A 27401-nucleotide genomic window follows, 5' to 3' on the forward strand; every position below is an offset into this window, starting at 1 on the left:
GCAGCGGCCTTGTCAGAACTGGAAGCCTCATCATGTCTTGTCACACCGTGGAGGCCACTTCTCTTGCAGAATTTTTCAAACCACCCTCTACTGGCTTTAAATTCTTCACTTGCTGCACTTGCAGTAAATCACTGTGCAATTTCCTGGCTTTTTCACAGATCACAGCTTCACTAATGCTATCACCTGTCAGCTGTTTCTCATTCAACTACACTAACAAAAGTTTTTCTACCTCTTCCATCACTTGCTTGGTTAACATTGTTACTCCTTTGGCCACATCAGCTTCTTTGATGGCAGCTTTCTTCCTCAAAATAGTTGAGATTGTCAACTTCGCCATCTTGTACTCAGAGGCCAGATCAGTCACACAAATACTACGGTCATACTTTTCTACAATTTCCTTCTTCAACTCAATGGTTATTTTCTTCACAACCTTATTCTTACCATTCTTGCTCTGCACTTTCTTTTTACCACCATGCTTGCTCTGCACATTCTTTTCACCTTCATTACTGCTCTGCATGTTCTTGTCACCTTCATTACCGCTCTGCATGTTCTTCCACCATGCTTGCTCTGCACGTTCTTGTCACCTTCATTACCGCTCTGCACATTCTTTTCACCTTCATTACCTCTCTGCACTTTCTTGTCTCCTTCATTACCGCTCTGCCCATTCTTGTCACCTTCATTACCGCTCTGCACGTTCTGGTCACCTTCACTACCACTCTGCACTTTCTTTTTAACAACATGCTTGCTCTGCACATTCTTGTCACCTTCATTACTGCTCTGCACGTTCTTGTCACCTTCATTACCGTTCTGCATGTTCTTCCACCATGCTTGCTGTGCACATTCTTGTCACCTTCATTACCGCTCTGCACTTTCTTGTCTCCTTCAGTACCGCTCTGCCCGTTCTTGTCACCTTCATTACCGCTCTGCACGTTCTAGTCACCTTCACTACCACTCTGCACTTTCTTTTTAACAACATGCTTACTCTGCACATTCTTGTCACCTTTATTACTGCTCTGCATGTTTTGGTCACCTTCATTACCACTCTTCACTTTCTCTTCAACAACACGCTTGCTCTGTACATTCTTGTTATCTTCATTACCGCTCTGCACTTCTTACCACCATGCTTGCTCTAAATTTTCTTTGGAGCCATAATGGATGTCCAGTACAGTATGTGATAAAAAGCACACAAAAAAGCTTTACAGCAAGTGTGCACAGGGATGTACAATGCAGTACTGTATAGTATGTGCTAAAAACGATCTCGCCTACAGGAAGTCACAACCATGTGTCAGAGCAGGGAAGATGGACGCGGCTCGTCTTCTTCAACCGAAGCAAGGTTCGCAAACCAAAGCAAATTTTTGAGAACTCTTCTGTTCATGAACTGAGTTGTATCACTGTATATTATTTCATCTGTGTGAAAGCTATACAGTCTACAAACTATGGGATATATATTTAAAAATTGATCCGTTGAGACTATAAAATCCTGGATGCTGGTATTATGTATGGCAGTTACCAGGATGCTAATATGGTGTATGGTGGTGATCAGGGCGCTGGTATGGAAGTGAACAGGATGCTGGTATGGGGTGCTCAGAATGCTGGTATGGGGTGATCAGAATGCTGGTAAGGGGTATGCTGCTAGTCAGGATGCTGGTATGGATTATAGTGGTGATTAAGATGCTGGTATAGCATATGGTAGTGATCAGGACACTGGTATGGGGTATGACGGTGATCAGGACACTGGTATAATGGTGATCAGGACATTAGTATAGTGTACACCCATGTTATTGTGAACACTGGGACAGTTTACAGGGGCTGGCTGCATGTTTAACCACCTTCCGCCCGCCCTATAGTACAATGACGGGTGCAAGGTGGTTCTCTCGTTCTGATAGGACATCATATGACGTCCTACCATTCTCACTGCGCATGAGCGGCTCAGGGAGCGCGCAGCACGGCGATCGCCGGTGCATTATGTCCCTCGGACACAGTGGATCACGGAAAGAGCCGAAGATGTCGATTCGGTCATGTGACTAGCTGTGTCCAATCACAGCTGATCACATGTAAACACGGAAATGCCGGTTATCAGCATTTCTCTCCTCTCGAGCTGTCACGCTGACAGCTTGAGAGGAGTGGAGAGCCGGTAATCAGCTTTCTGCGGAAGGGACGTGTACACTGATCATCAGGGCACTGATGATCAGTGTGCCCTGATGATCAGTGTGGCCCCAGAAGTGCCACCTGTCAGTGCTCATCAGTGCCACGTGCCAGTGCCCATCAGTGCCACGTGCCAGTGCCCATCAGTGCCACATCAATGCCACATATCAGTGCATACCAGTGCACATCAATGCCACATATCAGTGCCCATCTGAGCTGCCTTTCAATGTCACCCATCAGTGCCAATCAGTGCCACCTATCAATGCCAATCAGTGCCACCTATCAGTGCTGCCAATCAGTGCCACCTATCAGTGCCAGTCAGTGTCGCCTATCAGTGCGCATCAGTGCCAGTCAGTGCCACCTATCAGTGCTAGTCAGTGCCGCCTATCAGTGCCAGTCAGTCCTGCCTAACAGTGCCAGTCAGTGCCGCCTATCAGTGCCAGTCAATGCTGTGTATCAGTGCCGCCTATCAGTGCCATATATCAGTGTCATGTATCAGTGCTGCCTTTCAGTGCCCATCAGTAATACCTGTCAATGCCCATCAGTTCAACCTACCAGTGCCTCCTCATCAGTGCCCATCAGTGTCCATCAGTGCAGCCTATCAGTGCCCATCACTGCAGCCTCATTAGCGCACATCAGTGAAGGAGAAAAATCATTTATTTACAAAATTGTATAACAAAAACTAAGAAAAAACTTTTTTTCAAAATTTTCAGTGGTTTTGGTTTGTTTAAGAAAAAATAAAAATCCCAGAGGTGATTAAATACCACCAAAATAAAGCTCTATCTGTCTCAAAAAAATGATAAAAATTTCATATGGGTACAGTGTTGCATGCGCAATTGTCATTCAAAATGTGACAGCGCTGAAAGCTGGAAATTGGCTGTAGGCTAGTGGTTAATATTGACTACAATGGGCAGTGATCAGAGACACTGGGGTGGCTGGCACAGTAGTCTGTGGGTGTACATGCAGCCTGACAGGCTGCTGTACACTTATAGGCTGCAGCATCGGTTCTCCTTGCTCTCACCATGAGAGCAGAGAGAACCAATCTTTACTTTCACTTTCAGTGTGTACTATATGATTCCTATGATTGGGTACAGCAACCACATGGTAAAACATCATGTGATCACCTGGACACAGCGGTAATGTAATTTGCTGTGTCTGGACGACATACTGATCGCCGTGCTCCAGGGTGTGAGCTCTGTGAGCTGCGCAGGAGCTGCAGATGCGAGCTGACGTACAGTTAAGTTAGCTCACATCGGCAAAGCTTCACGTCCACCATCTATAGGCAACGGGTGGAAGAGAAGTAGTTAATCTGTTTTACCAGTGTAAATCACAATAAAAAGAACTAGCCTTTTATGAATTTAAGGAGCACATTGTGATACAAGCAACCTGGAATTTAAAAAACATTGATTTAAGCGTTGTTAAGTATTAGAACCTAGGGTAAATTCAAATCATGCAGTCTCTCAAAGACATTAGTTCACTCTACGTCAGATTTATACACATTCATGAATCAATTTTAATAGCCATGCTTTACAGAGCAGTTGCGTCATTTGTTTAGTTTTTTTTTTTTTTTACAATTGAAACAACATACTTATAGGAAATGTTCCAAGCTCATAGAATGGTAATTGACCTTTTTCATCTGAAAAACATGCTTTACTAAACGTTTCATCTTTGAGCATATCTGATTGTCTGTATTTTTACATTAGAAAGGGAGGACAAACTTTCTTTCAAAACAACTAAAATAAAAAAAAAAGCTGATGCTGTACAAATGCAATTACCCCATACTGTTTTATTTGGCATGCATTTACAGTTTTGAACAGCTTGTTAATGATAAAGATGACTGTAGCATTGTGCAAAGAATTGTTGCTTTACAATTCACGTTGGCTAAAACCTAATGACAAAATCAATTTAAAAAAATGAAGTTCGAGAAGATAAACGTGTACATATAGTGTTTAGAAATCTATCAGTCAGCAGGATGTCTCCTTCCATTGAATCTGTGATGAACTTTTCAAGTACTTGAAATGTAAAATGTTACCTTTGAGCGTACAGCCCTTTCAGAGACCAAAGGAGATATGACTGTAATTTTCAAGCAAAAGATCAAATCCAGAAATTTGGAGGATGAACAGCTAAATGCAATACAGATGCGTAACTTCAGCTGACTGGAAGAGTCAAAGGAAACCTTACAGTAAATGTAAACCCCACACTTACATCTATAAACTGTCACGTTAATGTCATTTAACAAGTCATGTTTTAATATTTTTAAATTTGCAGCATTCATTAAAATAATACCTGGCAATTGTGTCATAAAGGTCTTTGTTTAGGTGCTTCTTGTTTTAGGGTGACAAAGCTCTGTCCCTATCTCTCAACTGTTCTCCTGCAAAGTCACCCTCTCACATGGGCTTCTGATGGGGGCTACAAGTGGCAGTTTCAACACACATTACACAGGCATGGTGCACTGTTGTCACCATCAAGAGACCCCTCCTCCTGAAAAATGCCATACAGCAATTGTCTGCATGGATGTATGTTTGTTAACAATTTGTTGCCATAGCACATGCTGAATGGCATGGCGCCATCTTTATTTTACTGTTCCCTGTTTTATTGCTAGTGAGTAGTAAGTGATTTTGGACCTTGCAGTGTTACGATATGTAGAGTTTTCTTTTTTCTTGACATTACCATAGTATTTGATTGCAGTTAGTGAATATGGCATGTTGAACAGCATGATCGGGATTGGCCATTATATCTTTACCCAGTGCTTTGGACCTCCTGTAATTAAGAGGTCTTAAGATCTGGGAAGTGGCGTGCTATTTGTTGTGATGGAGACACACAGTATTAATACAGTCATCACGGTATTGCAGGCTGCATCTTTGGAAGTAGACTTTTGCACTAATGAATTTTTGCATTTAACACATTTTTTTTTGTTTTTAATATAATTTGATTGTATTTTACATTATTTTTCATATGTACTGTATATGCTACGTACAATTTCTATTGTCGCTTGATTGACTGATTTTACACATGTTCACATGATTTAATGAGGTTTTAAAGAAAAACCGCATCACATTTTGGTTTTAATTTTATTTAATATTAGTTTATGGCTATTGGTACAAGCTGCTATCAGGATTTGTAGGAGCTAAGGCTACGCTCACACTAGCCTTGTTAGCAAACGGCAGACAGGCGTTTGGGAAGCGTTTTTACCGTTTTCCAAACACCTTGCATAATTCTGCACATTGCAGCATATAGTGCTGTTCAAACGGGAGTGTTAGCGCTCCGTCGTGGCAAAACGGATGCCTCTGGTCGAGTCAGGAGGAGTTGAAGCCTCATATTCAAGTCTATGATGCTGCTCCGCAAATGCCCGGCCGGCGTTTGCGGTGCGGTTGTGACACGGTTGCGAGGTGTTTGCAGAGCGTTAACACCATTCAAACTTCATTATAGGCAATTGTGGGACATTTTTAACGCTTGGCAAACACCTAGCAACCGCTGCTAAACCACGCTTGCGGCTCTTTGGAGCATTTGCGGAGCGTTAAAAATGCTTCGCAAATGCTAGATCAAAGCTTGTCAAACGCTATAGGGGCGTTTGGCAAGAGTTGGAAAATAAGTCAAGTGTGAACGAGCCCTAAGAGTGATGTTAATGTGTGTAAAATATCCATTTCTACTACATAGTGCAGGTGGTTAATTAAAAGGGCAGGGATGCCGGATCTTGCTGGATTATTTTTTTAAAGTGTAATTAAACTCTCAAAAAAAAAAAAACACACAGGTAGGTAGGATTTTTATGACAGAAGAGACTCTATTGGTCTATTTTGTCAAAAGTGCATCTTTCTGCCTGTTAGCCTTTTTGTACATGCATGTGCAACTCAGAGTGCATTTACGGCACCACTCTGTGCTATAATGATGTGATTCCGGGCAGGGGCAGACTGACCATTCGAGCACTCGGGCACTGCCCGAGGGCCTGGGGTCATTAGGGGGCCCCATGAAATGCCCCTGGTACCTTTTTATAGGCTTTTTTTTTAGTGTGGGCAAGGACACAGGGGCCCCATGATCCCCTATTACCCGGGGGGGCCCCATGAGTTGTCAGTCCGCCCCTGCATACGGGAATGACATTACAGGTGCCCAGTCAGTCAAACAACCAAGATCTATGAACATGGAAAGAAGACCAGGAGAAAATGGAAGCACCTATGATGGCTGAGAGTACTGACATTGCAATTCTGAAGGAGATCATCTGGCAGGAAGGTCTGCCATAATGTGCTAATATGTGGTGCTTGCTAGTCCATTATGACATAAAGCTCCCAGGGGTCACCTTGTTAAATGCATAGATAACTGTTTTAACCTATTAGTGCTTTCCACCCACATTGTGTCTTTTCCCATTGTGGTTATGCATCACTGAATTTTGGTCTGTAACTTCTCCAGCTGTGTCTGCTTCCATACTATGCATTACTATGGAGGAGATTTACAAAAACTGGAGTGTGCAAAATCTAATGCAGCTCTGCATAGTATCCAATCATCTTCCAGGTTTTATTGTCAAAGCCTAATTGAACAAGCTGAAACTAGAAGCTGATTGGCTATCATGCACAGCTGCATCAGATTCTGAGTGCTCCAGTTTTAGTAACTCTCCCCCTATAGGTCCACACTCTAAGGCTCCATTCACATCTGAGCGTAGTGTTTTTCAGTGTTTTTAGCACAATTTTTCATGCATATTTTACTGTGATTTTTCTGCATATTTGCACATTTTTATACAGGATTTTTAGACATTTTTTGAGCTTTGGTGAGTTGTATTAGCTAACAGAGAAAAATGGGCCGCCGAGTCAAAAGCCGTCAATTAAAAAATAGTATAAAAAATTACATGGGGTCCCCCCCCCTCCATTCATACCAAGCCCTTTGAGTCTGGTTAGGAGGGGAACCCCACACCAAATTTTTTTTTTAAATGGCGTGAGGTTCCACCCCCCAATATCCATACCAAACCCTTATCCGAGCATGCAGCCCAGCAGGTCAGGAAAGAGAGGGGATGAGCAAGCGCCCCCCACCAACCATACCAGGCCACAGGCCCTCAACATGGGGGGGTGCTTTGGGGCAGGGGGGCTCCCCCCAAAGCACCTTGTCCTCATGTTGATGTGGACAATGGCCTCTTCTCCACAACCCTGGGCTGCGGTTGTAGGGGTCTGCGGGAGGGGGGCTTATCAGAATGTGGAAGCCCTCTTTAGCAAGGGGTCTGCAGATCCCCCCCCCCCATGTGAATGAGTATGGGGTATATGGTACCACTACCCAATCACAAAAAAAAAAAACTATAGAGTGAAAAAAGATAGGAGATAGTCTTTGACAAGTCCTTTATTAAAAGAGGGAAAATAAAAGCATGTCCCCCGAACTAGATCCAACATCAATCACGATGCCCGCCGCCGTCGCCACCCGAAAAAGAAAAAAAAAAGGATCCACTCCAGACGCTGGCTCCCGGCCGTCTGACTGCTCTGCTGGCTTGACAGTTCTTAAATATGTAAAGGGTGGGGCCATCACATACGTAACCCCACCCCCATGTGGCATCATTTACTCAGCATGCCCGCTCGATGATGTCATATGGGGTGGGGTCATGTGGGTGATGTCACCGGGTTGCCTCGCCCCTTACATATTTAATAACTGTCACGCCAACGGAAGAGTCAGATGGCAGGAGCCAGCATTGGGAGCGGAGCTTGTTTTTTCTTTTTCTAGGTGGCAGCAGCAGCGACCGGCATCATGATTGATGTTGGATTTACTTCAGGGGACTTTTTTTTGTCAAATGGGTAGTGGTACCATGTACCCATACTCATTCACATAAGGGGGGGGCTGGGATCTGGGGGCCCCCTTGCTAAAGGGGGGCTTCCAGATTCCAATAAGCCCCCCACCTGCAGACCCCCACAACCACAGCCCAGGGTTGTGGGGAAGAAGCCCTTGTCCTCATCAACATGGGGACAAGGTGCTTTGAGGGGGTGAGCCCCTATGTTGAGGGCATGTGACCTGGTATGGTTCAGGAGGGGAGGTGCTCATTCGTCTCCCCCTTTCCTGACCTGCCGGGTTGCATGCTCGGATAAGGGTCTGGTATGGCTTTTGGGGGGGACCCCACGCCATATTTTTTTTTTGGCGCGGGGGTTCCCCTCAAAATGCACACCAGACCCAAGGGCTTGGTATGGATGGAGAGGGGACCCCACACCATTTTTTACATTATTTTTTAATTGCCGTCAATTCTTTCTTTTACACTCAGCTGTCAGTTGGGAACCTCGCTGACAGCTGAAACATTAACACATGGTTTTCACTACTAAAATACCGCATGACTTGATAAAATAACTAATGCGGTATTTTAGTAGCTTTTTTAGTGAATTCAAAGTTGTTTTTTAAATGCTATATGGTATCCTACCACATACTCGGATGTGGTAAGATACCGCTTAGTGAATTGTGACTAATATCATCTATTGCATCATTTGTTGCTACGTAAACTTGCCAAAAACTTGCAAATCTGCCCAATTTGAGCTACAAAAGTAGCTCCAAAACTCTTCTGAGCTTCAGGCGTTCTGCTTTAGGCCACTTGGAGTGGAGATGTGAACCATCTTCATAAAGGAATATTGATTTTTTTTTTCCCCTGAGCATTTTGGAGCTTCAAGCTTCATGCTACAAAACGCTCAGTTGTGAATGCAGCCTAAGAGTATGCTATTTAACAAGTAAGAAGTTGGCAGTCTTCAAGGTACAGTAAGGACTGGCTAGAGAGGGATCACTTTGACGTAGCTGGCCAGCTTGAACATGTATTGCATTTTATGCAAATTAATAATCCCTGTTCTTTTAAGCAAAAGTTTGCTATGAATATGTAAGGTTACACCTCTTCAGTATCTTATGTGCTGTACTGTATATATATATATATATATGGAAGCCATACAGACCTCAGCACAGACATATCTTTATTTATATATATATCTTTGGGGCCTGAACAGCAAGGAGCTGTCATCTAGGTTGAGAGAGCCTGAATAGCCAGTGGTCTGAGAGACCAAGTCAAGCAGAGATACTGATAACCAGAGAGCTAGGTGGCTTGGCATTTTCATTGCGTATTATTTTGAGTGAAGCTGAAACCTCCTGCGTGGGAAACCTTGTGTCGAAACTACTTTTCAGTTACTGTTTAATAAAAGTGGGCTACCAGGCCCTTAATTTTAGTTCCTGTCTGGCATGAACTGACTTAAAAACGCATCTACCAGTGAGCTAAGCATCCCCCATACCACAATATATTAATATATAAATATATTATAATATAAATAAATATATATATATATATATATATATATATATATACATATATATATATATAATTCTATCTTTTCCTAACGTGTATACCTAAATTTGAAAAACACCTCAAAGTTCTACAAGTCACTGCAAAGTGTCAGGTCCTTAACAAGCTGCTTTTATTTCATTTTTGCCCTGTGACTCACTGCTCATAATGCTAAACAATCACTTCACAGTTCCATGGGTGTAACGTTTTCGAAAGTTACTCACCTACACATTTTTTTCTACAGAATGCTATAAAAGCTTGGCTTGCATTCAAAGAATGTTCAAAACAGCTCATTGTATTACACATATTAGAAAAATAATAAGAACAAGTCTGCAAATAAATGTTAGAAATTTACTTGATCCCTCTGCTGTACTTTAAACACTATTACATTTTTATTTTAATTTAGATTCCTTGAATTATTTCAAATATGTAAAATACATTAAACCACTCTGAACCATGAGCATCCCCTGCAGTGAACAATTGGTTTTATTGAAAAGAAAATTGTTAACAGTAGAAAGTAAAAAAATAGAATCAAACTGGCCATGCATGGGCTAACCTGATTTCTCTGAAGAACACATTTTAAACGTAAAAGGGTTGTGTAAGCAAGATATAAAACTAACCCCGGAGATTGAAAAGTGTTAATATTATGACAAGAGTTTATGTAATTATTTACAAGAGTGTAATTAAACCTTAACAATGACTTATCTTATTTGCTCCTTTTGGCTTGTTAAATACCATTTATGCATTTTGTTATATTTGTTTGATAAGTACAAAAAAAAGTGGTGTAACAAGTAATAGTTTAACAAAAGAAAATTGGGAAGGGCTGACACCAGTTTTATCTATTTCAGTCCAGAAACAAAAACATGTATTTTCAGTCCACAACAGGGAATTAGAGGGTTACTAAACCCAGGACCCTGCATTCACTATATCTGGTCTCCCACAGTACAAAGAACATGGAAATGCAATTATTTTAGTAAATAATAAACTGCTAAATACCTTTTCTCATCAGCAGTTAGAGCAGTCTTGTGACTTCTATCAGTGTCCAACAGAGCACTGGTTAAAGCTTGTAGGAGGAGTTTTCATTCTCCACTGATTGTCTTATGAGGCTGCATAACACCTGACTCTCTGTCTGGACAGCACTGATTGGCCCTGTGCTGATCACATGCACCCTCCCAAGAAAAAAAAAACTCTCTAGCAATGCACACCAAACTGAGCATATGCAGCTTACCCCAAGGCTATGATCTATCAGCAGATGGATAGGGGGCTATAGAAAGGGGGGATAAGAGAAGACAGGATCATACGTCCTTTTTACACAATGCAGTGGATTAACCCCTTAGGTTACACAGTGAGTATAGCAAGTATGCTTTACTGCAGATACAGATGGATTATACTGTTGCGAGTTTAGTAACACTTTAAAAGATGGTCACTAAACTGATTTTTTCTGTACTTGTAGGGTCTTTAAAGGGATAACACTTGGAGAAATGTGCAGGTATAGCAGAAATGAACTGAACATTTTTTACATTGTTTTTTTGCCCTGACACATGCTTTAACCACTTGCCTGCCAGGCATTTTTACCCCCTTCCTGCCCAGGACAATTTTCGGCTTTCAGCGCTGTTGCACTTTGAATGACAATTGCACAGTCATGCAACACTGTACCCAAACAAAATTTTTATAATTTTTTTTTAGACAGATAGAGCTTTCTTTTGGTGGTATTTAATCACCACTGGATGTTTTATTCTTTTCTAAACAAACTAAAAAAGACTGAAAATGTTGAAAAAAGTTTTTTCTTAGTTTCTGTTGTAAAATTTTTGAAAAGTAATTTTTCTCTTTCATTGATGTACACTAATGAGACTGCAGTGATGGGCACTGATAGGCGGCACTGATGGGCACTGATAGGCGGCACTGATGAGGAGGCACTGATAGGTGGCAGTGACGGGCATGGACAGGAATGACTTATGGGCATTGACACGCATCACAGATGGGCACTGAAAGGCAGCACTCATATATAGCATTGATAGGCGGCACTGATAGGTGGCACTAACTGGCACTAACAGGTGGCACTGATTGGAACTGTTAGGCCGCACTGATGGGAACTGTTAGGAGACACTGACAGGCACTGATAGGAGGCACTGGTAGGCTGCACTGATGGGCACTGATAGGTGGCACTGATTGGAGGCACTGATAGGGGACACTGACTGGCACTGATAGGCAGCACTGAAAGGCAGCTCTGATGGGCACTGATATGTGCCATTGATGTGCACTGGTATGTGGCATTGATTGGCACTTACAGGTGGCATTGATGGGCACTGACAGGTGACACTGATAGGGCTACACTGATCATCGGTGCCCTGATGATCAGTGTAGATGTCCACTCTGAGTAATGCCGATTACCGGCTCTCCTCTCCTCACGCACTGTCAGTGGAAGGAGAGAGCTGCAGATAACCGGTATTTTTTATTTACATGTGATCAGCTGTGATTGGACACAGCTGTTCACATGACAGAGCCAACGTCATTGGCTCTTTACAGTGATCGGTGATCCGCTGTGTCCCAGGGACACAGTGCACCACCAATTGCCGCACGCCCCCAAGGGCGTGCACGTGCAGTTACAGTGGGAGGACATCATATGACATCCTCCCAGAATGAGAAAACTGCCGCCCTCCCATCACTACCTTATATGGCGGGCAGAAGGTGGTTAAAATGGTTCTAAAGGCAGGACATTTTTTACCTTCAAGTAGAACTATAGGCAAAACCTTTTTTTCATTTTGGATAGAGTAAAGAAGGGTTATAACCCCCCTCAGATTTTTTTTGCCATCTTTGTCCCATATTATTATTATTATTATAATACAGGATTTATATAGTGCCAACAGTTTGCTCAGCGCTTTACAATATAATATGCAGAGATTCCCCTTCACTTCCTGTCCCATAGTGCTATCAGGGGGCCCAAAAATCACTTTAAGTACTGTTTATGCAGTTGTTCACACTTGTAAATCATTATTTACATAGCTTTGAAAGAAAACATTGGAAAACAATCACAGGGAGATGCGAGGAATTTGCAGAAGACATTGTAGAGTATGGAAACAAATAAGTTGGAGGGCATCAATAAGCTGCTTCCAGAATCAGTTTACATGAAACTTCTTCAATCTGTTTCTGTATCTCATTTTTACAACAATATCAAGGAATGCAATCATATGATTACATTTTGCACATTTTCACAGTTGCATATCAGGGACACACATATGCAGTACTGTACATACATCATATATCAGTCTAATTGCCTGATATCATCAACAATCAATAAAAAAGTGTGCAGCAACAAAGCAGTTTTAAAAGTCTGTTTTAACAGGACTAGATTTCTTGCCTATGCTAGATTTCCTGCCATGTGTGCATATCATGGCAAATGGGGTTATCCAGACAACTAACAAAACACAATAGCCCTAACATCACGGCTAGTGACAGATTAATGTCAGGTATCACTTAGTGAATAATCTGACTCACACTTGGAGCATTTAGTAAATTTCCAATAAAGAAGTGGCTCATATTTATGTTTGAGAATTTATTGAACACCTGATACTTCTATGTGTGTTCCAGGTCACTGACTTACTAAATACAAAACCAATTATAATGATCACAGCCCTGGAGCAAAACAGGTCATCAATGGCAACTTCCTCATTTCTGTCCTGACAGGTTCTGCTCATGCCACATTCATTGTCTTTTTAAGAATAACTTCTTGTTGCTATTTTAAAGCTAGTCTGTACTTTGTCATTCAGGCAAATTGAGGGCTTTATTGATACTTGTCCTCACCTACTGTCCTGTTCACCTGCCAGAAGAAAAATCAATGTAATGGTTTGGCAAGGTTTAATCTGGGTTGGAGCTTACACAAGGCTGAGGACCTAGAATTTGAGCCTGGGGATTGATTGCTCAAGTGCTGAGTGCTGTTTCACTGGTTGATGGTAGCGAGCAACATGCCTTCCGCACCCATAAGTACTGGGTATCACATGTGAAACTCACACGCAAAGGTGCATCACATATCACTAGTGGCAGGTCTCTATACTTGTAAGTACCTGTAACTTTGCATTGACAATATACAGGTTTGCTTTAATAGATAGTAAGAGAGAATCGTGCTCAAAAATCTGTGTGAAGGAAAAAACATGGTGAATTTTAGAGATACAAAATATCCAATGTTTTGAAAGTTTCAAAACTTGTGCTCAACATCATAAAAGAAATTGTGGGGCCATATTTCACACAATATTTTCAGGTTATTGGATAATTAGTTGTGGTTTTGACACCTTGCCGATTATTAAATTTAAACCATGAATGAGTAACATGAAGTAAAACATGATCATGGGCAAGTGTGGGCTATTAATATTAGTAGGGTATCATTCCAAATTCTCACATTATTAACAATAATAAATCCAAGTAAATTAATATTTTGCAGCAGGACTCATTGGAGGTTATTAAATGTCAGCACATATCTTTACAAGTGTGAGAACCTCTGATGGTACAGTAAATAGAGACGTAAAACATTCCATATAAGCACATGAAAAATATCACGTCACTGCAGAAGACTGTTACCTTTGTAGGAAAGCTTGAGCCGAGGAATATTCTGTTTCAAGCTGTCAGTTGCTGGCAGAAACATTAGTATGACCATTGATAGCATGGTGGGGAAATACTGGGGTCTAAGCCATCTGCTGGAACATTTGTGACACTTCTTTTTCATGGTGATGTATCTGGCACCTCTTTCTTGGGAGCTGGCTGGCTGCAAGAAGAAAAATAGCATTATTCCGTCAGAAAGATGATATGGCATGTATGGTATACTGTGCTTGCCAGTATAAATAAATAAGTAGTCTAACCAGATTAATAAATGAAATGTAAGTCAGAAGCATGTAAATGACTAACTAAAAGGAATCTAGGCATTAAGGAAACTATATTATTTATTCAACACTTCTCACAACAGAATTTTCATCTGAACATATGTAGACAGAAACTGAGATTGGTAGAAACCAATAGAGCCTTGTACACAAAAGTCATACTTTGTAGTGGAAAACTATTATGCAAATTTAAATACCTAATTTATAATTATATGTCCTTATCTCTTGCAATAAATACAGCTTTTGTAAATAAAGCTAAAGCATTCAGTGAGCTACAAGCTACCCAGTAAACACCCAATTTACTGTATTTTAAGATGAAATTCAGACAGATAAAAAGAATGATGGTCAATGACGTTATGTTTTAAAAAGTACATTTTTAGGAGCAACATATCTCAAGTCATATCTCCAAACTCAATGACACTTTCCTCCAAAATCTCTTTCAGAGCACAGCCATAGCCTATATCAGCAGTAGATTGTGTGACATGTCAGAGCAGCAATGGAAGTTAATGAAAGAAGGCTTCCTCTGCTGAGCGCAGCAATTGTATGTATGTATGGGTAGCAGAGATCTGCGCTTCACCTAAAAGATCAGCAGTGCTGTTCTTTTTCTGCAAGAGGTCTGCTTAAAGTAGAACATTTCCACTATAGGCTGTCCATGACCAGCCCAGACCTATTCACAAACACCAGTCAGGGAGAAAATACCCCCCTATCTCCCAGCATAGTCCTTCTGTCCACTCTTAAGCTCAGAACAATACAATAAAAAAAATTATATATATATATATATATATATATATATATACATATATATATATATATATATAAATATACTGTATATGCGCTGGACTTGGAACTTAGCTTTTCTTCAAATGCAATTAATTGTAATTCTTGTCAAATGGATTTCAGCCACCCAGGAGACAGGAAGTGGGGTGATGGTCCCACATGAGTGGGATCCACATTATTTGAGGAAATTGTATGAATGGGGTCCCTGAAATGTATGGACTACTTCTTTCCTACTGGATGTAACTTTGTTATCAAGAATCAAGTATACATGCACTAATAATTAATCGCCTGGTGCTTTCACACTCATAGGATCAGGATGGAAAGGTGGCTTTTCTGTATTGCTTGTACAAATCACAGAATTAAACAGACAGAAATAACCCCCAGCAGAATATGATCGCAGAACTCAAAACAATCAGTTGCAGATCATCAGCAGTGTATAGGTGCATATCCAATAACATTCAGAATTCAAAGGTAGGTATGAATATACAGGTGAAACTCGAAAAATTAGAATATCGTGCAAAAGTTCATTTATTTCAGTAATGCAACTTAAAAGGTGAAATTAATATATGAGATAGACTCATTACATGCAAAGCAAGATAGTTCAAGCTGTGATTTGTCATAATTGTGATGATTATGGCTTACAGCTCACGAAAACCCCAAATCCACAATCTCATAAAATTAGAATATTACATGCAATCAATAAAACAAGGATTGTACATAGAACAATATCGGACCTCTGAAAAGTATAAGCATGCATATGTACTCAATACTTGGTTTGGGCCCCTTTTGCAGCAATTACTGCCTCAATGTGGCGTGGCATGGAAGCTATCAGCCTGTGGCACTGCTGAGGTGTTATGGAAGACCAGGGTGCTTCAATAGTGGCCTTCAGCTCTTCTGCATTGTTCGGTCTCATGTCTCTCATCTTTCTCTTGGCAATGCCCCATAGATTCTCTATGGGGTTCAGGTCAGGCAAGTTTGGTGGCCAATCAAACACAGTAATCCCATGGTCATTGAACCAGGTTTTGGTGCTTTTGGCAGTGTGGGCAGGTGCCAAGTCCTGCTGGAAAATGAGGTCAGCATCCCCATAAAGCTCATCTGTGGAAGAAAGCATGAAGTGCTCCAAAATCTCCTGGTAGATGGCTGCATTGACCCTGGACTTAATGAAGTACAGTGGACCAACACCAGCAGATGACATGGCTCCCCAAATCAACACAGACTGTGGAAACTTCACACTGGACTTCAAGCATCTTGCAGTGTGTGTCTCTCCATTCTTCCTCCATACTCTGGGTCCTTGGTTTCCAAATGAGATGTAAAAGTTTATCTCATCAGAAAAGACCACTGAGCAACAGACCAGGTCTGTTTTTCTTTAGCCCAGGTAAGACTCTTCTGATGTTGTTTGTTGTTCAGGAGCGGCTTGACAAGAGGAATACAATATTTGAAACCCATGTCCAGGATAGTCTGTGTGTGGTGGTTCTTGATGCACTGACTCCAGCCTCAGTCCACTCCTTGTGAAAGTCCCCAACACTTTTGAATGGCCTTTTCCTGACAATCCTCTCCAGGCTGCAGTCATCCCTGCTGCTTGTGCACCTTTTTCTTCCACACTTTTCCCTTCCACATAACTTTCTATTAATGTGCTTTAATACAGAACTTTGAGAACATCCAACTTCTTTTGCAAATACATTTTGGGGCTTTCTCTCCTTATGTTGGGCGTCAATGATGGTTTTCTGCACAACTGTCAGGTCAGCAGTCTTTCCCATGATTGTGATTCCTACTGAACCAGACTGAGAGACCATTTAAAGGTTCAGGAACCCTTGCCAGGTGCTATGGCTTAATTAGCTGATTAGAGTTGGACACTTTGATCCTAGAATATTGCACCTTTTCACAATATTCTAATTTTCTGAGATTGTGGATTTGGGGTTTTCATGAGCTGTAAGCCATAATCATCACAGTTATGACAAATCACGGCTTGAACTATCTTGCTTTGCATGTAATGAGTCTACCTCATACATTAATTTCACCTTTTAAGTTGCATTACTGAAATAAATGAAATTTTGCACGATATTCTAATTTTTTGAGTTTCACCTGTATATAACTTGTTACATCTGTCTTTTTCCATGTGAGCAGTGACAATTAGGTTGTTTCAGTATCACCAGCATGTCCTGGATTGTCATATTACTGGATAAAGGAAATAGGGAGGAATGACTCACTCATCTCAGCAATATTTGAATGATAAAGCAAACTATTTGGGTCCATGCACACTGGTTTAAAAAACGCTGCTTCTGGAGGAGTTTAGCGTTTTGCCTGTAGAAGCAGATAATGTCATCCTATGTGTCCATCCATATTAGGACATTTAGAGGTATATTTTAAGGTCAGCTTTTAGTGGCAGAAAAAACCTTCTGTTTTGTGTTTTTGAAAGCAGTTTTCTGGCAGAAAAAAAAACACTGAATGCTCCTAAACTCTCCTAGAAGCTACTAAACACACCTAAACTCCTGTACAAAAACTTTCTATATGAAGGTTTCTTTCTGACAAGGGAACTAGTGTTTTTTAAGCCCAGTGTGCATGGACCCTTAAACTTGTATTTAAAGTTCAAGGGTTCACTATTTTTCACTTTAAACATTTGATAAGTGTTAAGAGACATATGTTTATTTGTTTGCCTTCACATCAGTCGAATACTTGAGCGGATACAGATTACTTAGCTGGGAAAAATTCTGTAAACTCATACAATTTAACCAACCCCTTTAAGATACAAAAATTATTTTTTTTTTTTGAAAAATATAAAACAAACTTATGGAACATAAACATACCAGGCCATTCACAAGAATGAGTTTGACCAGGTTCATGGCAAGCAATGTACCCTATCCAAGTACAAAAAATGACCATACAAAAAAAACCTATCCTTATGATCTTAGCATAACAGTTCAGAGGGTACTTCACTTACAATTACTATGGAAATCATAAACAATCAACTCAGTGGAAAAATAACAGAATAGAATTCTTTGCACTTATTAGTTTTGATTTATCTGTTACCATCAAACACTTTTCCCACACCAGTCAGTCTTCCGCACATTAACCTGTGTCTTATTCATTCTTTCCAACAAATGAACAATTTGCTGCTGGACAAATACATCTATGTTCATTAGGCAAGATGTACATCAGAAGATTTGGAACACTACAATGAACTTGGTTATAGTGAATTAAGTAAATATTCCATGCCAACATACTTGGTAAAAAAGATCCCATTTATTGTGGGTCAAGCCTATTACGTAATTACAGTTAAACTCAAGTCAACCAATCATAGTTTATCAGTTTGTGTTATATAATTCTAATTCTAGATATATACTTGAACTTTAGTTTATTTTCTCTCTCTTTAGTTCCACCTTAGAGCCAGGGTGTGCACACTACAGGTCACAATCCCAAATGGGGAAGAAGGGGCAATTTTGGTATCACTGGTCTTTACAACCTATAAGTGTTCCTATAGTAACCTGAGAGTCCCAGACAGGCCTGCAGCCTTCAATAAAGCAGCCTTAAAAACACCTCCACCACACTAACTGCACAACAATGGAGTAACACATTAAACTCTTTTCTATGTTTTATATACTCTCTTTGTTTATTGTCAGAAAAAGCCTGACTAGCTGTAAGTGCTGCACTTCCTTCATCCAGTTTGAGTACTGCTTTACAGGGGAATACAAGAGACAGGTTTCAAGACGTAATCAAGCATGTGCCCAAGTTTAATGAATTTACTGATGTAATAAAACCGGCTCTTAAAGTGTTACTAAACCCACAACAGTAAAATCTGTCTGTATATGCAGTAAAGCATGCTTGTTATACTCACTGTTGAACCTAAGGAATTAATCCTCTGTATGGTGTAAAAAGGCAGTTTGATCTTTTCTTCTCTGTCCCTCCCCTTTTTCAAGTGACCACCTCTTATCTTCAGACTGAACCATAGGCATACACATGCTCAGTTTGGTGTGTATTGCTAGAGAGGTTTTTTTTTTTCTTGGAAAAGCGCATGTGATCACCACATGGCCAATCGGCATTGTCCAGACAGAGGTCAGGGGATTTACATCCTCCTAGAGCAGAAAGAAAACTCCTACAAGCTTTAGCTAGTGGTGGGCTGGACACTGATAGAAGTCACAAGACTTCTTTAACTTCTGATGAGAAAAGGTATTTAGCAGTTTATATTTACTAAAATAATTGCATTTCTATGCTCTGTGTACTGTGGGAGACCAGATATAGTGAAGGCAGGGTCCTGGGTTTAGTAACACTTTAGACTTAAAATCTTCAGATTCTGCTAAATTACAAGCATATGTAATACAGCAATCTCTTCATGCGGATTAAAATAAGGCATGACTGTTGCATTTGATAACAATCTGACTCTGCACTGGGAGAATGGGAAAACATCAAAGAATTCTGCAGACAATTTTGTAAAAGAAAAGATCACAGTGTCAGCTATTTAGGTAAAGACAGGGCATTACTCTAATACTTTTTTGTTGAATAAATTATTCGAAAGCACAGGCTGGCCCTGTGGCAGGCGTACACCCACAGATGGACGCGGTTCAACTATTTTGGCTTCAACCTCCATCTTGGCAAAGGGGTTAACCATCCTGACAAACATATTTCCCCCTCATTCTCCTCCTTCCCTCTCTGTTAATTCACAGTGTGTGTGTGTGTGTGTGTGTGTGTGTGTGTGTGTGTGTGTGTGTGTGTGTTAGGAGTGTCACAGGAGGCCAGACGCCAGCAGGGGGCTAGGAGCTATAAAATCCCCAAGGGAGCCGGGGCCTCGCTGTCCAAAGAACCTGTGCAATTTAACACCTCGTAAAAAGATAACGCAGCCTTCCCAGGAGTTCAAAAGACATTCCAAGGAAGGATGACAAGATAACCTTTTTAAAAATCCATTTTTCCCTTATGTCTCATATCTTGGAATATGAGAGACTTACATAAAAACCAGGCATATCGTCAGATTGGCCAAGAGGAGGCGAACAGTTTGATGGGTCACTCTGCGTGGTTGGAATACATAGGAAAGCAGAAAAGTAGATCTCGTGAACTATTCAGTGTAGAATTTCTTATTTCATATCTAATCAATCCTCAGACATGTCTGCATAATAATCTACCTGCTGTTGGAGTGTCACTTATGCATATGGAAAGTTATGAGCCAAAGTATGAACTATAAGAGATTTTGGCTCTAGTTTAGGCCTACGCCCAGATGATCCCTCCCTAAACGGGGCATTGGTCCTTGACTTCAGAGACACCCCCTGCTAGGGAACTACAAATTGGGTTGTCAGGCCTAAGAAAATTAAGTAGAAGAAGTCTCCCATTTTAACATCAGAACCACCAGGGGAGACCCGTACCATTTCGCTCTGAAACTTGATCTGCAAACCCAAGGCTGATTGGCAAGTACTTTAACCCTTTAACCTCCTTCTGTTACCTCATTGCTGTGCTGTTGTTCTCTGTATATCTATATATACAGTATATTGGTTACATCTCTTTTCTGTAAATATTTTTATTGCACCTGTTTGACCTTTTAGTAATAAATCTTTCCTTCTGCAAGTGTTGAACTGTTTCTATAGCTCTTAAGTGCAATTTATGAATTCTTGCCTCTAAAAAGAGCGCTATTGTGTTTTTTTAATCCTCTGTATTACTGGCCTGCGGTGACCATGTTATACAGACGATTATCCCAACCATTATAGCGTTATAGCTGATATTGCCCAGTTTCCTCTTTCTCTGTACAAAAAGGAGGTGGTGGCAGTGTGAAAGGTTAATTGCGTAATTAACCTGACTCAGTAACAATCGCTCAGGCTGCCGGTACATAGATTGTGGTCCAATTAGCTGTAAAATCGTTGTGCAGGTTGCAGCTGGGTGTGGCATTGTTTCGCACATGACATTGCGGTTTTAGATTGGCTAGTCCTTCGGTCACAAGTTTGGTGAGAAGGGCTGGGGTCTGACTCTGCTTTCTTCACATATTGGTGACAGCGATCGTGGGATCATCACATATTGGTGGCAGCGATCTTGCGTCCGTCACAGGCCCTGTTATTTTTTATATTGAGGTTTAAAGAAGAAGTACTGAGCACACATAAAGGAAAGGGGGCATGAATCACAGTGCACACAGAACCCTCACAACCCCAGCCTCTGAAAGTTGCCAGCAACATCTGCAGCCCTCCATCCAATCTTTCAGCCCTGTGCCTCCTCTACTCTCCTCTGCTATCTTCTTTGTACTGAAAATATTCCATTGTATTGAAAGGAAAAAGTGCAGTCACCAGATATTCATGGGAGAAATACTACAGTAGTAGCTCTTGACATGTGTTGCTTTGAATGACGGTGAGCTGGGCAGTAGCCATCATTTACAAAAACAAAAGCTCACAACAACACAAGCCAGCTACTATTCTAATCTATCTTTCTAATAGCTGGCGTGTGTTGTTGTGGGCTGCAAGGTTAGATGGACACTTCACAATGAGGAGGGGGAAGTGACTTCATTGCTGGCTGTAACTCCCCTATATGAATGCCGATAATTTGGCTTCAGCCTGGAGAGGAGCTACATCCAGCACAGAGAGAAAATATATGTCATTTTATTTCAAAAGTACTACCTGGATCTAAACACTGTTGGGTGGTATGTGCACTGGGTCCCCTGGGGAGTTCATCAATGATTTTCAACTAGCATTTATACTTCTTTTAAGGAAAACTATACACAGAGGCGGACTGACCATTTGGAAACTCGGGCACTGCCCGAGGGCCTGGGGTCAGTAGGGGGCCCCATGAGATGTCCCTGGCACCTTTATCATAGGCTTTTTTGAGTTTGGGCAAGGACACATTGCTCGGGGGCCCCATGAGTTGTCAGTCCGCCCCTGCCTATACTGATAAATGTTCATGCTGCCGCTGCTGACTTCTCCTGAAAATACTATTCCTGGCTATCATGTTGATGTTTTAATACATTCATTGACTTAGACTAAGCATGCGGCTTTTCTATTTTTACATTCTGTATGCTTGTTCTAAATTAATGACTCAAAGTATTGGAACCAGAGACATCCAGGCAAATAGGCTCTGCAATGCCATTTCTCCCATAAGATGGAAAAAAGCAAAGTGCCAAATGTAGTAAATCAGAGCTACCAGTTTGTTCTACCTAATTTCATGCCAGAAACTTTAACTCTGATTGATATAGGTAACTGCATATCATACTGAAATTCATTACTAAAAGCTCCTACAACAATACTTTCTGTTTGTAACACTGGTCATAAAATACTCAGTTTTGCATATGAGTCAACGGAAAAAGGTTCTCTCTGTGTCATCGCCATAAAAATAACCAGATTCTTGTTCTTTCACTAAAATGGATATGAGAAGCCCATTAATTACCTTTAATAATAAAATGCACTGTTATACAGAAGTGGAACTCCAGCCAAACATTTGTTTCTTTGTTTTGGGTACATTTTTGGATACACCAGGGAGTGCTTAGAACCTTTTACACCAAGGAGTACTTAGAACCAAGTTTTGTTTTAACTGTCTATGCCGCTGTTGGGTAGAATTTTCCTCACTTCCTTACCCAGTGATGAAGGCCCATGAGAAAAGAAGCAGGTAGACACCTGTTCTTATTAATAACATAGGAAATAACTTTCACCTTTTTAGGTCATTACTGTTATCTTCTTTCCACTGGAGTAATTTCCCACCCTGGACACTGTGCCAGGAAGTGGGTTGGGGGGGAATGTCTCCAAGCGGGACCCTGAAAGCATTAAAAAGCATTTGAAAGAGGTTCTAACCCCGTCTGCCCTAACCAATAGACTGTGTTGATGAACTTTTGCATCAGAAGACCAGCTTGAAGAAAGTCAAATGCTGGTCAGGGAGAAGTCAAAGGCACCTGTCAATGAATTCTGAATGATCTTCAGAAGCATCTCAAACTGATGCCATCATCCCACCCCAAAGCCTGTCAATGCAGGCTCTTATTAGAGAAGAGTTAAAATCTCATTCAAGTTTAAATTTCTGAGTCCCTACATGGGGATGCACATACTGTATGCATTTAATCTAACATACATATGTAAAGCCAAATCCCACTAAAGCTCCTCTATACTGAGAATTATTGTGTTGGTTTTTTTTTTCTTTGCATCCCTGTAGGGGAAATTTCCCACCCTCCTCTTGGACCTCAATTCCAGTAATGCTGTGTCCTAGGCGATGTCATAGGATCATACTATCACCCTTATTTAAGGCACCTTATTTGTGCAGTAACACAATAACGCACTCTTTATAGTGATCAGGAGTCACAAGTAGGTGGTCCCTGCATAAACAGGAGAGGGGTTTGAATGGGCCACTACGGTAAGAGTATGGAGTCTGAACAGGACTATCCAGTCACTGGATGGACCTTAGGCAAACTGTGGGCAGAAAATATTGTGTTCTGGGGACTCGGACTGAAATGTCTGTAAGTATGTGCCTATAACTATATTCCCTTCGCAAACATTCCTGGAAGTACGGATCATCAATAGAAGATGCTGTAGTGACTACCAGTTGGGACTGGAAACATCATAGGCAAATGTACATATTCACCAGCACACCACAGATCTCGATATGGTCCAAAAAGGTTTTTATTCCAAAAATATTACATCACAAAGAAAAGTGCACTTTTCTTTGTGATGTGATCTTTTTGGAATAAAAACCTTTTTGGACCATATCAAGATCTGTGGTATGCTGGTGAGTATGTACTTTTGTAAGTATGTACCTGTCTCAAACCTGTGAAGGATAAAATAAAAATGTTTTTTAACTGGAAATGGACTTTACCCCTCATGTTTACCACACTCTTTTACCATAGGCATTGCTTCTATCACAAGACCATTTGTAATCCTTTGTTCTTCATATTATAAAAACTTGAATGCAGTATCTCTAGTGCTATATTATCTAAGATTACAGCACTGACTAATTATGCTTACACTTAATAGATGACAGTTTATACATGATCAATAAAAATTAAACCACGCTACACTGAGCCCAATATATTACGTCAGATAACAAATGGCACAGACCACAAACAGCCCACAGCATTAATAAACTGACCCACCACCTTGGGGTTGATTTACTAAAAGCTGTTCACTATGCAATAGAATTTGACTCACAGCTTAGCGAATAAGGTGAATCTCTTTTGTTTTCCATCATCCAATCATGTGCAAGCAAAACATTTTTTTTTTCTCCCTTACGCATGGTTTTGTATTCTTTGCAAAGTGAAACTTCACTACACTCACTAATCTCTGGGGCAAGTCTCTTGCACGGTGCAACTTCCTTTGCAAAGTGAACAGCCTATGTGCCTTTAGTAAAATATAAAAGTTTTAAAAAAAGATCTGAAAAGGTTGTTTAGAATAGGATAACATGCATCGCTTAGGATTTGATTCGTTTTTCTATTCTCCAGTGTGATGTCATCTGTGGAAATGGAAAAAAAACAGGATGCAATTACAGCACATAATTCCCTAGAAATTTCTTTGTTATTAGATGGGCGATATGCTTCAGTATATAATGCAGCTCAGAAATACAATTACAGGTTAATGAATAGCATAGAATTTCAGTTCTTAGGTGGGATCTTTTGAAGTAAAAACAAAGTTAATACTTAAAATTCCATAACAATCCCTCCCAGCTGCTGCTGTTTTCAACTGTAGATGAACAGTCTGTGTCATCAGAGTAATTTACGTTCCCATAAGAATTAGATGTTTCTTGAGATACTTTCAAAGAACCCTTTTCAATTTAGGTTTATGAGGAAAACAAGAATGCTTTAGTTGAATTATGCAATTGATAGTGCATGTCCTCTGGGACTGGGATACTGCTTTTTGCTCATCCTCTAATTTCCACGTACGTTTATTAACACCCGGATCTTCCCTTCGAATATCCCCAGGATGTTGTCCTGATGCCAGCTTTGTGACTGCTTTGTGGTTTCCAGCAAATGGTTCTGATTATATAAAATTGTATACTCAGGGTATAAACAAAACTGCTCCTAATTAAAACCTTGCTTGTGAGTGAAAGATTTTAAACTTAATAATTCTTCTTAATTTTAAAATACAATCAAGCAGTACATTTTCTGCATTTTTTTCATTAGGAAAATACAAATAAACCGCAAGAATGCCAGTGTTGTCTGCCTATTGTTTGCTTCAAGCAGCTTTTGCATTCTCAATATCCAAATCTACTGGAATTCAAAATCCCCTTGAAGCAGGTCAAATGCAGGTCACAAAGAGGTCAACTGCAGGCCAAATGCACCTATTAATGAATTTTGAATGATAGCAGAAACATTTGAAACTGATGTCAAAGATGGGGAGAAGCAACACAGCACTGGCCAGAGCTCCAACCAGTACTCCTGGGAAGCATTCTTCCCCAAGTGGTGTGCTGGAAGAGATGGGGAGGAGAGGTGTGAGGGCCAACCAAGCTGGAAGAGCTACAAGAGCAACTTAACATACTACGCAGTTGTTCCTGCTCCAGGAGGACAAAGCAGCCAGCTGGCAGACCTCTAATCCAGAGGACTAGGTTTAGAGAAGGTGCAGCAACAAAGCTGCAGTCCCCCCCCCCACAATCCGATGGTTACCCCCAAGCTACTCCAAATGCTGGCCCAGGCTTTGCCAACTAAATTTGACATCTCAGAGATGCTGAACTTCTTTTAGTAGATGCTGGAAGGCGAGATTATCTCTATGAATACAAAAATCAAGAATGTGTTATACAGAATGGAAGAGGTGGAAGATAGACTGAAGATAGACTCAAATATGCCTAGGCCTTTAATAAAGGGCTCAGAGAAGGAATGATCAATTTGGATCGAAACTAGGAACCTGCCCTACAGGAGAGAGGAGCAAGAAAATTGGAGAAGGCACAGTATCTCAAGGATACAAAGCCTACCAGAAGAACAGGAGGAAAACTTGGAAGTTATTGTAGTAGGGGGAATGTTTAATTCTCTGTTCAATAGAAAATGGACATCACCCTTACGATTTGATAGAATACACAGAATACCAAGACCTCAAAACATTATGGATGAATCCCCTAGAGATTTAATAGTCTGATTTCATTACTATGACGACAAAGCTGGATTGACAGAGAAATTAAGGGACTCTGCATCTACTGATTTTGATGGCACAGATCTGTTTGTTTTTACAGACCCTAGCATGTTGCAGAGCCCAAAACTGATGTCAAACTGATGCCGTTGACACTAGCTCCATAGTATGGATTGAAGCATAATTACAGCCAAAACTTTTTATTTGTTTTGATAATGTGAATAAGGGTTAAAACCCCTCTCAAGTGTTGTTGTTATCTGTTTTTTCTCCTCACATCCTGCACTAAAAGTAACTATCACTAAACAGGAAATGAAAAAAATTGACATATTTTAATCCTTACTCCAATCCCTTTTAAACTGCTTTCATGATTTCTGTATCCCCGCTGGAGACACAATCCACAAATATATAGGTCAGCAGGATCACTAGAACCTTTCTAAATCTGCTTCAGGAACAATTGATCCATCCAGTGCATTGAACATATGCTTTAAATCTTTGTTTTGTACTAGAAGCAGCAATGTATTGTAGAAAGCAATAAAGTTCTAACTTTTTGGCTGTATATTTTCTATGGATCACAGGAATGTAGTTAGTACTGCACTCCTGTGACCCTGTGGCCAAAGCCCAGTGTTAGTTGCTGTTGCAAAGTCAATGCAGGCTCTGAAAAGATCCAAAGCATATGGTCGGGATCTGAGCAGAAGCCTTGACCAGCAGCTGGCTCACCTTCTCAGCGATCCGCTGAGAGCCTGTGCCAGCCCCTTCCACCCCCTCCACAGCCAGGTGCTATAGTGAGCTCTGGAGGGACAGAGCTGAGACCCATGACTAATAGTCTAGCCTCTCTGATTAGAGCGGAGGGCAGAACTGAGTGATCAGTTGTGTCTAATCACTCAGTTCTCTGTGCAGAGCTGGTGGGGAACAGACGCAGCATCAGATCAATGCTGCATCCACCTAGGTAAGTATAAAGCCCACACTTCTCTTTTAATTAGCTTCTAACTAGTTATGTGAAATGAAACAGCAAAATATAATCACTACAATTTCACCCTGTGTTTTTTCAGGTTTTCCCACAGCTGCTGCAGTATTCTGCCACATATTAAAGCCTAGCTTTAACCAAAATAAAAAAACAAACATCAGCACAAGGGACATTACTTGTTATTAATGCAATGTGTCCCTTGTGCTGCTGGCTCCTGCTTTCCTTTAAAGTGTAATTAAAGGCAAAACGTTTTAATTTTGGATGAAGAGGAGAGGGATTAGAACATCTGTCAGTTTTTATTCACCTCTATATTTGTCCTATTTTCTATTATCATCGAAAGTGAAAGTAGAGGTAACAAGAACAGTAATATTGGAAAAATCTTCCAATGG

The 27401-nt window shown here is 40.7% G+C and overlaps 1 protein-coding gene across 2 annotated transcripts in view; it reads right to left on the reverse strand.

Annotated features, from left to right (window-relative positions):
• SEMA3D (semaphorin 3D) overlaps window positions 1–27401 on the reverse strand; it is a 260951-nt gene that overhangs the window by 181513 nt on the left and 52037 nt on the right. The window contains exon 2 of one of the 2 annotated variants that reach the window (XM_089685964.1): window positions 13985–14164. In XM_089685964.1, coding sequence (XP_089542090.1) covers window positions 13985–14164 — 180 coding nt within the window. Of the gene's footprint in view, window positions 1–13984; window positions 14169–27401 lie in introns of both variants that reach the window. The other variant, XM_089685971.1, reaches the window with a different exon arrangement.

This window comes from Staurois parvus, unplaced genomic scaffold, assembly GCF_062004578.1.
Source record: "Staurois parvus isolate SC_StPar_1 unplaced genomic scaffold, SC_StPar_1.0 ptg000019l, whole genome shotgun sequence".
Classification (NCBI taxonomy): domain Eukaryota; kingdom Metazoa; phylum Chordata; class Amphibia; order Anura; family Ranidae; genus Staurois; species Staurois parvus.